This window comes from Neovison vison, chromosome 7 (genome assembly GCF_020171115.1).
Source record: "Neovison vison isolate M4711 chromosome 7, ASM_NN_V1, whole genome shotgun sequence".
Lineage (NCBI taxonomy): Eukaryota > Metazoa > Chordata > Mammalia > Carnivora > Mustelidae > Neogale > Neogale vison.
The window spans coordinates 17,870,798-17,884,094 of NC_058097.1; the positions used below are offsets into that span (position 1 = coordinate 17,870,798).

At 47.9% G+C, this 13,297-nt stretch overlaps 1 protein-coding gene across 2 annotated transcripts in view; it reads left to right on the forward strand.

Moving 5' to 3' along the window:
• The window catches only part of RANBP10 (RAN binding protein 10), a 66,591-nt gene that overhangs the window by 39,206 nt on the left and 14,088 nt on the right, over positions 1-13,297 (forward strand). For both annotated transcript variants that reach the window (XM_044255922.1, XM_044255921.1), the window contains one exon: positions 12,374-12,541. In XM_044255922.1, coding sequence (XP_044111857.1) covers positions 12,374-12,541 — 168 coding nt within the window. The remainder of the gene's footprint in view (positions 1-12,373; positions 12,542-13,297) is intronic.

A 13,297-nucleotide genomic window follows, 5' to 3' on the forward strand; every position in this document is an offset into this window, starting at 1 on the left:
CCCATGGTTTCAAGCTGACACCTGCTGCTTCTCAGTAGAGGGCCTGGATCCCCCTGTGAGGGCAGGCTTCACCCCGTATCAGCCTCCGCTGTCACCAGCTACTTGCAGAGCCTTTTTCTCCTGCTCCTTACCTTGGCTTCCATGCAGAGCAGACTCCCAGGGTACCCTTGAGCCCTTTTGCCTGGAGGTGCCAGAGGCCTAGCCTTAGGATTGTGTAGATCCTGTTCCTTAGTCCCAAGCTTCTGAGAGTTTGGGGTAGCAGCCATGTGAGTGTTATGATGGGCCTTCTCTGATGCCACCACGCTGCCTTTGCTGAGTGAAAAGTTGTCCTTTGCTTTCCCGTTACCCATTGTTGAGCTACTCCGGGGCAATGGGTCTGTCAGATTTTTTAAGGTACTTGAGGTTTGGGGAGAAACATTTGGCTGATGCATTTCCGGGGAGGGATGGCTCTGAGTAAGTGGCCATCCTTGAGAAGCAGGCCCTGCCAGGAGGTCTCCCAGGACACATGTGTTCCTTCCACAGCAGCCTCAGGCTCAACAAGCACCCTGGCCAAGCCAGCCCAGCACCTTCCCTCCATAGCCAGTCTCACGAGTGACCTTTTGAGAGGCACCAGGCATGGCTGCTGAGCTCTGTTAAGTGTGCTGAAGGCCAGACGGGTGGCCTCCCCAGGAAACCGGGGATAAGCAAGAGTGGAGCATGCCCGGGACTGCTGTTGTTGAGCTATTCGGACAGATGGGTGGTCCATCCCCCTTGCTCCCTTGGGAATAAAGGAAGCAGGAAGTCTCAAGTCCCCAGGATTGACTATGAAGCTGGTGCTAGGAATGGAGAGGGAGGGAGACTTGAGGGTGAGTACCTCCTGCAGGCTGCCGTTCCATAGCCGTTCTCGTGTGATCCTCTCATCCACCCTGAGAGAATTCAGTCGAGAACCAGGAGGGCTGGGTGGCAGAACTGGGATTCAAACTCAAAGCCCAACTCTGACTGGGACCCATTTATTGGGGAGAGATGGCTGGCTTGGTGGCATGGGGGCCAAGGCTTAGGCTAGCTTTGTGGGGTATGGGCTGGCCTCTGTATGCTGGTCAGTCATGGGCCAGGGCCAGAAGCTAATGGGCAGGCACAGCTCCAGCCCCCTTCCCAGGTTCTGTGCTAACGTGGTGATGATGCAGAAATCTTTGTATTTAGTGGGGAGAGTCCTCTCCTTTCCTAGTTCCCCTGCACTGAGGCCCCTAACATGTCTCGCGGAGGGAAGTTGCATGGGGTGGGTGCCTGGAGCAATCGTGCGGGAGTCTCCTTCCTCCAGGGCACTGTAACCAGGGATGGCGTCTGGGAGTGCCGAGATGACGAACCATTTCCTTCCCTCAGCCACCCCCACACTTCTGGGAGGGAGACTCTGCCGCTCTGAGTGATCATGGAAGGGGAAGTGGGTGGTGCCAGAGCATCTGAAGTGGGCACCTCAGGCCTCCTGGCCCCAGTGAGGCTTGGCTTTCCCCTTGCGTCACTGGCATCTGATAGGTGTCTGACACGGCAGGCTTTTCTGTGTGGGTGCCAGGCTGGCTACCCATTCGTTCTCTCTGGGAGTGACCAGGCTTATTCTCTTTAAACAGGGAAGAATGGTTAGTTGTAGCATTTTGGTCAGAGTGTCGTCCCCATTGTGCAGTTCCAGCCATCCTCTGCCTCAGAACCACCTGGACCTGACTTCCTACAGGGCCTGACCCAGGCAGCTGTGCTCCCTTGTTTCCTTCTGGACCTCACATCCCAGTGTCCTCTCAGACAGCTGGCTTCTGTAGACAGTCCTATGGTAAGGGTGACAGCTCTCAGTCCTGGCCTTATCACTCCACCCTTGCATCAGGCACACCCAGAGAGGGTGATTATTGCTCCTGCTACCAACTTAGAAGGTGCTGGCTTTGACCGCAGGGGTTCTGTTTGGAGTTGTCTTCTGAAACAGAGGGTGGTAGGGCTAGAGGGGAGGCTTACCAAGGCAGAGGTACGACAGTCATCATAGCTGCTGGACCCTCTTAATGGGAAGGGGGGGTTAGATTTATGGATTTTTCCAGAGCGGGCAGAGATACTTGTATCAGCTGCCTTATTTCATAGAAGAGGAAACAGACCCAGAGGAGCTAAATAACTGACCTAGGTAGAGCCAGGTCCACCGCCTATCTGCAGGCCTCTTTCCAGGGCCCAGAAGTGGCTTAACCATTAATCTGTATAAGTGGGGGCAGGATGCAGGCAGACAGCTCTGATTGCTTTTCTTTTCTTAAAAAAGAAAAATGACAACAAAACTCATCACAGTCAAGCCCAGCACTATCCACTGGCAGTGTGTCATGAAGTGGTTTGACCATTGACAATCCTGTACTTCAGACTTCCCGCCAGCCCTCGACCATGTTTCCCTTTTTACTTCAACAAACATTTCTTTTTTTTTTTTTTTTAAGATTTTATTTATTTATTTGACAGAGAGAAATCACAAGTAGATGGAGAGGCAGGCAGAGAGAGAGGGAAGCAGGCTCCCTACTGAGCAGAGAGCCCGATGCGGGACTCGATCCCAGGACCCTGAGATCATGACCTGAGCCGAAGGCAGCAGCTTAATCCACTGAGCCACCCAGGCGCCCTCAACAAACATTTCTTGAGCATCTTTTGTGGACCAGGTATTATGCAAGGTGAACAAAAGGATGCTTAGACATGGGCCCTTTAGCCAGAGGACTTTGGTTGCTTTAAGAGAGAGAAACCCATCTCTAACCAGGTTGGTCTGCCAGAACTCAGGCAGGGTAAAACAGAGGATTATGGTCTCAGGGACTCAAAGGCTGAGACCTTCCTTCTCTGCCTCTTGCACCTGCTTTTTGTGCTTATTAGCTTTAGGCTGTCAAACCTTCAACACAAGATGGGAACAATGGCAGCCCAGAGCTTTGAGACCCACTTTCCTCCCAGCATCCTTGTAGATAAATTCCAGGAAGCTCTCTTACTGATCCAGTTTGGGTCAGGGAGGAGGAATTACTAGGATTAGCAGTTCCCACTGCAGACAGGATGGGTACGGGGAGGAGCTACTTGAGAGAAGGTGAGTACTATCCCCTAAAGAAGGGGGGCTTGCAGGCAAATCCTAGCATTCGTTGCTCACCTACCCTACTGTTTGTTATTGCAGCCTTCAGGGAGGGGTGCTAGAAGGCTTTGTGCCCAGTCCCTTCTCACAGTTGATGGAATTCAGCCAGATACCAGGAGGAAGTAGTACTGGTCAGGTCAGCTTAGCTTGGGGTCCAAAAGCCTTGTAGGGGTTACTTTAAGCTTTTCTTTTTCTTTTTTTTTTTTTTAAATGGAGCCCTGTCTTTGAGGAATTCAAGTGTTCTACTTTCAGAGCATCTTGCTTTTTCCTGAGATTGGACTGGGAGCCACCTCAAGGAGGAGGTAGTAGCTTCACCCTTGTGGGCACCTGCTTGGTTCTCACCTGAGTGTCCCTCAGAGGAAAAGGAGAACTGAGCTTCTGGGAGTGTTATCTACAAGACCACGAGCCCTCCTGTAGCCTCTCAGGGCCTCAGTTTCCTCACCTTTCAGATGGGGTTTATGGTACCTTCTGATTGTTTTGGAGACTCAGTATTTTTTAAGGTTAACCTTAGAGCTATTTGACAACACCTTCCAACTGATCCCCCCTCACTTGGTAGAGAAGGGAACCAAGGTCCAAGGAGGCAAGTGACTGCCCAGGGCCTGCGGTCTTGGAAGGACAAGGCTGTATCCAGGACCAGACTGCAGAAGCCCTTCAGGCCACACTTCTGCCCTGGTACCCAGGGCTACAGTGTCTCTTCATGACAGGCCACACGCCCTCTGTAGGACCCTAGCTTGAGACGGACAACAGACTCTGCAGAATGCACGACTGCAGTCAGGCCATAGCCTTTTGTTTTTTCTCCTGTCTGCCTGATTCCTCAAGATCAGCAGTGGTAGTACTAACTTCTCTCTGCCATACAGCCTCTCAAGGCCTGGGGAGAGGATTCATTGCAAGTGGGGCAACTTAATCCATCGAGAGTAACTTCGTGCCCTTTAACATCTTCTCATCTATTTTGGGCTTCTGGTGCTGTTCTCTGTGTTTGTTCTGCCTTTTCTAGTCTTTGACTGGCCTGAATTTTTCTCCCAAAGGGAAAACAGAAAGCCATTGTATCAGGACAACACAGTAGGAAAATCCTCCAGTGACTTCATTTTAAATTTTCTGTCTACACCACTGTTTGTTTAGTGAGTGTTCCCCATCTCAGCCTTGAGCATCTGGGATGAGCCGTAGTCTTGCACTGGCCTTATATAGCCACCCACCTGCTCTGACTTAACGTGTCTGAAAGGCCTGCTCCTTCTCTTAGTAGGCAGTACCACCATCCACCCATTTGTCTCAGACAGAACCTGGGCAGCATCCTTGTCTGCTCTCAGACCAGCAGCACGCGCATCCAGTGGGTCCTGTTGACTCTGCTCTGACTCTTTGTAAGTCTCTCAGCTCCAGCCCCACTGGTCATCTTTTCCTATTTCTCAGATATGGTGGGCTCATTCCCTTTGCCCCCAAAGTTCTTTTTCTGATTCTCTCGTTAAGCATACCTCCGCGTAAGGGTCAGAGCTTGGCAAGGTCTAACTTGACTACACTATCGCCATCCCCATTCCCGTTTCAAGCCCATCACCTGGCTTTGTTTCCTTCAGAGCAGATTGTGTCTATCAGGTGTTTTCTTGTTTGCTTGCTGGTTTACTTACATATTATGTCTTCTCGGGGTGCCTCAGTGGATTAAAGCCTCTGCCTTTGGCTCAGGTCATGATCCCAGCGTCCTGGGATCAAGCCCCACATTGGCCTCTCTGCTCGGCGGGGAGCCTGCTTCCCTTCCTCTCTCTCTGCCTGCCTCTCTGCCTACTTGTGATCTCTTTCTGTCAAATAAATAAATAAATAAAATCTTTAAAAATATATATATATATTATGTCTTCTCTGTTGCATTCACACCTCCCCCCGCCCCTAATTTATCAGCCCCATGAAGTAGGCAGGCCTTTGTTAGTCGTCTAACTAAGTGGATTTGTTACTTGTCCTTTCCAGAGGATGGAAAGGTAGCATGGTGGCCCTAAGCCAAGCCACTGCCACAGCCACTGTTACTAAATGAAGTGATTAACATTCCATTTTTCACCCCAAGCTAGCTTTCACACACACATTTGTACCTTCTCCTCACATACAGGCTCTTAATTGTGTTTGGAAAAAACATTGGTTATAAAATCATGGCTTCAATTGAAGATACATTATAGCTCTGTGTTTTTCTTGCAAAAGCTTTTAACTTCATAGCACTCTGATGAGCAAGAGACAAAGAGCTGAGGTGTTTATTTTCTACACTGATCATTCCTGATGTCATCAGGGTGCCGTTCTTTTCGGAGGCCCTAGAGAAGAAAATCTGTTTCCTTGCCTTTTCTGGCTTCTGGTGTCCACCTGAATTTCTTAACATGTGTCCCCATCTCTCCATCTTCAAAGTCAGCAGCATAGCATCTAACGGTCTCTGCTTTCACATCAGCTTTTCTTTTCTTTTCTTTTTTAGATTTTTGTTTATTTATTTGACAGAGAGAGTGAGAGAAACACAAGCAGGGGCAGTGGGAGAGGGAGAAGCAGGCTTCCCACCGAGTAGGGAGCCCGACTAGGGGCTCAGTCCCAGGATCCTGGGATCATCACCTGAGCTGAAGGCAGATACTTAATGGCTGAGCCACCCAGGCACCCCCACATCACCTTTCCTGAGTAGACCCTCTTGCCTCCTTCTTACAGGGACCCTTGTGATTACATTGTCTCCCCATCCAGGTAACATAGGACAGTCCAGTCTCCCATTTCAAGAGCCTTATCTTAATCACTTTTTCCTCCCTTAATCTCTTCTGCAAAATCTGCAATAGCATATTCACAGGTTCTGGGATTAGGGCATGGACATTTTTGGGAAGCCTTATTCAGTGTACCATGGGGACTATAAATTTTCTTCCTTTGGGTAAATCTATATAATTGATAAATCATTTGGGAATTGGAAACAAAAACAGGAAAACTTACCTATTTTCCAGACAGCCTGAGGTGATTCTTGAATTGATTCTAACTAAATACTTTTTTTTAATTGAGCTCTTCGTGTTTTTAAAATTTAAAATCCGTATTTATAGCTTGATGGTAGTTTTGTCAAAATAATTACATAGTTTATTTTTTAAGAAAAGCATTCAAAATACTTAAATTTCTATTTTAGCCCTTTGGAAATGTAAGCATCTGTTGTTTTGGTGATAGTTATTGAGCTCCCATACATGGAGACAAAAATATCTCCCACTTATCCTTGAGTCATTTGGCTTAACCATTAAGGAAATAGTTCTGGGTGATTTTACTACTTTTGATAAATCAAATGGCCACATTAAAAAAAAATACATTTATTTATTTATTTTAGAGAGAGAGTACATGGAGGATAGGGTCAGAGGAATCGGGAGAGAATCCCAAGCAGACTCCCTGCTGATTGTAGAGGCCAGCTTGGGGCTTGATCTCATGACTTTGAGATCATGACCCCAGCTGAAACCAGAAACCAAGAGTCAGATGCTCCCCAACTGAGCCACCCTGGCGCCTCCAAATGGCCACATTTTTTTTTTTAAAGATTTTATTTATTTATTTGATAGAGAGAAATCACAAGTAAATGGAGAGGCAGGCAGAGAGAGAGAGAGAGGAAGAAGCAGGCTCCCTGCTGAGCAGAGAGCCCGATGTGGGACTCGATCCCAGGACCCTGAGATCATGATCTGAGCCGAAGGCAGCGCAAATGGCCACATTTTTATTAGGATTTCTGGAGTACTTACTGCTTTAATCTGAGAAAGCTAAAACAAAGAAAATCTTGTAGTTCAAGTTTTCTATCTTCTAGACAGAAAATCTGCATACAAAATCTGTCCGGCGGGGGCATCCTTGTGTGAGAGAAAAATGGGCTAGAACTGGTCATTGCACGTGAACACACAGATATATGTGTGTGTGTGTGTACATACATGTACTACTTCTCAGATTCCTGATGTGCTAGGCCTGGAAGAACTGGTGATGAGATCATATGGCCCATGCCCCAAGGACCTCCTGTCTTGGCCAGAGAGGATAGTTAGGGGGCATTGTCAGGAACAGTGACTGGTGACTTGAAAGGTTCAGTAGGAATCAGGATTGATCAGGGATGTGAGCAGTGTGCTGGGGGAGAGGGGGCCAAGTAATGTTATGGAAAACTTCAAGGGGCAGGCTTTAGAGTTGGATCACGATGAACTGGTACAAAGGGAGGATCCAGTGAACATCAACAGCTGTGGGCAAAGTTCTGAGAGGACCCACAGGACAGCAAGCTGTTCTCCCTAAGGATTCTTGCGGAGGGCTAGAATGGGCAATGGCTTTCCTGGACAGTGTTCCCCCACCACCACCTGGCCTCAGGAGGTGGTGAGTGGTGAGCTTGGCTTTAGGGAAAGCTTTGCTGCTCAAGCACCATTGAGAGCCACACTTCTGTCCCTGGCATCCCAGGCCCCTGGAGCGGAAGTCTGGTTTCTTACAGCGGTAGGGTACTTAGCAGAACAGCCTGTCCTAGGGGATTCCATGCTGAGAATTTAGGCCTGTGGCCTAAAGTGAAGGGCTCCTATCTTTCTGTCTGGATCATATGCATGTTCTTTGTATGTGAGAAGTGTGACTTCTTGGTTCGAAACCCTTTTCCAGTGGGCACTGGGTGGAAATGTGTGTTCTGGTCTGCTGGCCGTGGCTGCCTGGTGAGGTGGAAAGGTGGGGATACCCTGGAGAGCCAAGACAGGCAGCTTCAGCCTTCAGGCAGGAGGCACCAGTGCCTCTGTCTTCTTCTAGGGCTGAGATCTGGTCCTTCCCCATTTCTGGCCTGGAGGCCTCGTGAGTCAGTGCAAGTCAGAGATCTGAGGTCCACAGAGCATCTAACCAGTGCATCTAACCACTGTCTTCTGTGAAGGGTCTGGGGCTTGGGGACGATTTTACTGCCCCGGTGGTTACCACACCAAATGAGATAGGATCCATGACAGGGAAGATGTGGGTTTTGGAACCTAAAGGTTTGGGTGCAAATCCCAGCTCAGCCATTTCTCAGCATTGTGGGCTGGTGAGCAAGGCCCCCGGTCTCAAGGTGGAAGTGGCAGTACCTTTTGTGACAAATACACAGCGTTATTGCCACATTCTCCTCACAGGTTGCCCCAGTGTGGTCAGTTACTGTGTCGCATGTGGGGAGCACCCGTGCTCCATCGGAAGGATCCAGGGAGGATGGCTGTGACTGGTATGGCGTGTGGATGGGATCCTGAGGCAGGGGAAGCTGGTGGGCAGGTGGGGCCCTAAGCACAGTCCGAGCCAGACCTGGAGGGATAATTGTCACTTTGCTGTTCAGCTGGACCCCCTTCCTTTGTGGCCTTCTGTAGTTGCATGTGCTGCTGCAGAGCCTTATGGCCTCCTGTATGGAGGCCTGAGGAGAGCCATTGCCTCTGGTAGCCTCATCAGCCAGCTCTTGGGCAGGAATAGGCATCGCTGTGCCCCAGAAGAGTGCTTCCCTGAAGTCAGATGATCTATGAACCCACCAGCAGTGGAAAGACTCCTTTCACACCTGGGCCTGTTGATGCCCAGAATAGCACTTTGTCCCCTGAGCTTTGTCCCCTATCTCCAGTATCTCTGGAGAATGGGAAAGGTGGGAACAGAGCCTAGCTCTAGGCATTGTGCCTTCTAAAGCCAGCCCTGGGAAGTTCTCAAGATAGTTTCCTTGTGATGTCGTAGAAAGCTATTGGGAGGGGAGCAGCAGGTCTCTGAGTCCTGTACTCAGTAGTGAGAGCCATTCAGCTTTGGTGTGTTCCCCACTGTGGGTTCTGGGGAAGCTTTGTTTAACCAGAGGGTTCCTGGCTGAAAAGAAATGAAAGCTCAGGGTCCACAAGGCTTGAGATGGATAATATGATTAGGAGAAGCAACTTGTCCTTGAGCCCAGCAGTACAAATGCAGGGCAGAGTTTGGGCTCCGCAGCCTGATCAGTTCCGCCTCTCCATCCATGCCCTCTGTCTCCTTTGCCAACTACTGTCCTTGTCATCCATCTGCTTCACCCCCATACCTCTGCTTACAGCCTGCCCACATCCCGCTGCCCTTGCCCTAACCTCCCCTTCCCCACCACACACATCTGCACATACTGAAAATGTTTGAGCCCTGCCTTCCTTTCTCAGCTACTCAGATCCTCAACCTCTCTACCTTTCTGGAGAGAGCTTCCCTCCCAGCGGAGAACTTCTACCCACATCACTTGGGAAGGGAGGGGTATGTTTAAGCATGTTCACATAGGTATGCTGCTCAGACCCGAAGGAGGCAGCAAAGGCTGGGAAAGCTATTTGAAGGGGCTGCTTTGGGAAGTAGACCTGCTTGCCAGCTTGTCAGGCTTGCCTACCCTGTGCAGGTCCTGGCTTGCCATAGCCCTGTGGGCTCTACTCCTTTTCCTTAGCCAAGCAGGCAGGCAGGCCCTCTGCAGCTCACACCCTCTGGTGCCATCTGTGCCCATGCCTTTACTTTCCCGGAGTGACCTTTTCCACTCTTTTCCCTGTACAAAACTGTGGTATACTTCAGAGGTCTCACTTACTTTTGCTCTCCCTAGTTCTACTCAACATGTACGGAGGCCCTAGTCAGTGCAGTAAGCCAGGAAAAAGAAAAAGAAGACATGCAGAGTAGATGGGAAGAATGCAACTGTCTTTATTCTCAGACAATATATTTAAAAATCCCAAAGAATCTTCATAAAAGCTACCAGAACTAATTGGTATGTTTAACAAGGTTGCAGGAGACCAGGTGAATATATAAAAAGTCAAATATATGTGTGTATATGTTTAATAGCTTTATCAAAATAAGATTTACATGCTATAAAAACCACTCATCTAAAGTATACGCATCAGTGATTTTTAGCATGTTCACAGCTGTGCAACCATCATCTTCATCTAATTTTAGAACGTTTTGTCACTCCAAAAGAAACCTTGATCCTATACTCCCATCCCAAAATCAATTATATTTTGATGTAATAGCAAAAAACAATTGGAAATTGAAAATTTAAAATAACACTTAGAATAGCATGAAAAATAGAGTAGGGAAAAATTGGTCAAAACCTTGTTGAGAGAAATTAAAGACCTAAATAAGAGGAGAGATATGCCATGTTCAGAAATTGAAATAATCATTATTATTAAGCTATCTATTCTCTCCAAGTTGATCTATAGATTCAACCCAATTCCAATCAAAATCCCAGCAGGCCTTTGAAAAATACTGTTAAGGGGTTCCTGAGTGGCTCAGTGGGTTAAGCCTCTGCTTTCAGCTCAGGTCATGATCTCAGGGTCCTGGGATCGAGCCCTGCATCGAGCTCTCTGCTCAGCAGGGATCCTGCTTCCTCTCTCTCTGCCTGTCTCTCTGCCTACTTGTGATCTCTGTCTGTCAAATAAATAAATAAAATCTTTAAAAAAAAGAAAAGAAAAAAATACTGTTAAAAAAATGAATAGACACACCACACCCTGGGAAAAAATATTTGTGAAACACATAAAAGGATTTGTATTCAGACTATATCTAGAATCCTTAACGCTTCCTTTTTAAAACCAATTTTAAAAACTGGTTAAAGGGGGGCGCCTGGGTGGCTCAGTGGGTTAAGCCGCTGCCTTCGGCTCAGGTCATGATCTCAGGGTCCTGGGATCGAGGCCCGCATCAGGCTCTCTGCTCAGCAGGGAGCCTGCTTCCTCCTCTCTCTCTGCCTGCCTCTCTGCCTGCTTGTGATCTCTCTCTGTCAAATAAATAAATAAAATCTTTAAAAAAAAAAAAAAACTGGTTAAAGGGGCGCTTGGGTGGCTCATTCAGCTAAGTGTCTGTCTCCAGTTCAGATAGTGATCCTGGGGATCCTGGGATTGAGCCCTTTAACTGGCTCCCTGCTCATCAGGGAGTCCGCTTCTCCTTCTGCCCTTCCCCCGTCTCTTTTTTCATAAATAAATAAAATCTTTTTTTAAAACCTGTTTAAGGGACGCCTGGGTGGCTCAGTTGGTTAAGCGGCTGCCTTCAGCTCAGGTCCAGCGTCCTGGGATTGAGTCCCACATCGGGCTCCTTGCTTGGCAAGGAGCCTGCTTCTCCCTCTGCCTCTGCCTGCCACTCTGTCTGCCTGTGGTCGCTCCCGCTTCTCTCTCTATGACAAATAAATAAATAAAATCTTTTAAAAAATAATAATAAATAAAATAAAACCTGTTTAAAAAAAAACTGGTTAAAAATTTGCATAGTTCAATAGTTTTTCTAACAAATTGATGATTCAGTGTATGAAAAGATGCTCAAAAGATCCTTGGTAATTGGGGAAATGCACAGTAGAGCTGCAATGACATTGAAACTACTAATACCTACTAAAATGGCTAAAAGAGTAAGAAAAAAATCCCCACCATCTGACCATAACAGGTGTTTGTGAGAAAGTGGGCCTTATACATTGCTGTGAGAATGCAAATAGTACAACCATGTAGGAAAAAATTTGGCAGTTTGTTATCAAATTAAACATACACTTATTTTATGAGCCAGCAATACCACCTCTAAGTATTTATTCAAGAGAAATGAAAACATATGTCCACGCAAAGGCCGTATGTAAGTATTTATTGGCTTTATTCACAATGGCCAAAGATCGAAACAGCTCAAATGTCATCAACTAATGAATGGATAAACTGTGTCATATCCATATAATGGAGGACTACGTCAGCAATAAAAAGAAACAAAATACTGGTACACCTAAACAATGTGGGTGAATCTCAAATGTGTTGTGCTAAGTGAAAGAAGTCAGACACAGGACCCTCTGTGTTCTATGATTTCTTTTCTGTGACATTCTGGAAAAGGTGAAACTTTAGGAACAAATCGGATCAGTGTTGCCAGGGACTGGGGCGGGTGGAGTGGGGCTGACTGCAAAGAGGCATGAGGGAACTTTTTGGAACAACGGTAATTTCTATGTCTTGATCATGGTGGTAACACTTGTTAAAACTTGCTGAACTGTCCATTAAAAAGGGAGAATCTTACTACATGTAAATTATACTTCAGTTAAAAAATATGTTTAAAAACCCCTCAAAGGTCAGTTTAAGCCCCTCTCCTTCATAACATTTTCCCTGACCGCTTCCTTGTCATACACATGGCCTTCTGGTAAGTCCCTTCCAGGTCACTCATGGTTTTGGTTCTTGTTAACCACAGCTTGGGCCCCTTGATTGCTTCAGCTCCTCAAGTGCGTTGACGTGCTGGACTCCCTGCTCCTTGGGCGTAGCCCTACCCCTGTCCACATCCAGCTCTGAGAGGCCAGGAGTACTGACTGAGGTGATAGCAGGCTGGGGACAGGAGCTCAGACCCAGGTGGTGTGTCTGGCTGACTCAACTACCTCCACTCATCTGTTGTTCTTCTTCTCCTCCACAGGTTGGGATAAACATTCCTATGGTTACCATGGCGATGATGGGCACTCATTCTGCTCCTCTGGCACTGGCCAGCCCTATGGTCCCACATTCACCACAGGAGATGTGATTGGCTGCTGTGTCAACCTCATCAACAGCACCTGCTTCTACACCAAGAATGGCCACAGCCTTGGTGGGTGCCTAGGGGACCTTAGAGGCTATACCCCATGGAGCCACATTGATTGGTGAGCAGCCCACAGGCAGGCTGGAACGCCGGAGCAGGGTCACTGATCCTCTGCCAAGCTCTGGGGAACTGCAGCCGTTTCCAGGCATTGGAGCCCTGTGAAGTGAAGGGAAGGTAGCGGAGGTGCTTCTTTTGTTAATCCATCCATTTAGCAGTATTTGTCAAGCCTAAGGTTGGTGCTGAGAAAAGACCAGGGTCATGGTCATGCCCTGGCCTGTGTGACACTTGGTGGAGTTGGATTTGGCCTTGGTAAGAAGTATATACCCGCCAGTGGTAGTGGTTTGCACGTGGGTGGCCTGGGTCCTGACTTTGGCTGGCCCTTCCGACGTGCAGGATGCTGGTTGCTATGGAGCAACAAGAGGTCTGCTCTCGTATGGGAGGTAAACAGACAGGCTGGAGTCAGATGGGGCCAGGTCTTTTCTGGCCTTTTCACAGGTTAACAGATAGCAACCTGGACAGAGTTCTATTTAAAAGGGTCCTTCGGGGCCGCCTGGGTAGCTCAGTCGTTAAGTGTCTGTCTTTATCAGGTCAAAATCCCAGGGTCCTGGGATTAGGTCCTCCATTGGGCTCCCTGCTCAGCGGAAAGCCTGCTTCTCCCTCTCCCATTCCCCCTGCTTCCGTTCCCTCTCTTGCTGTGTCTCTTTCTGTCAAATGAATAAATAAGATCTTAAAATAAAATAAAATAAAATAAAATAAAATAAAATA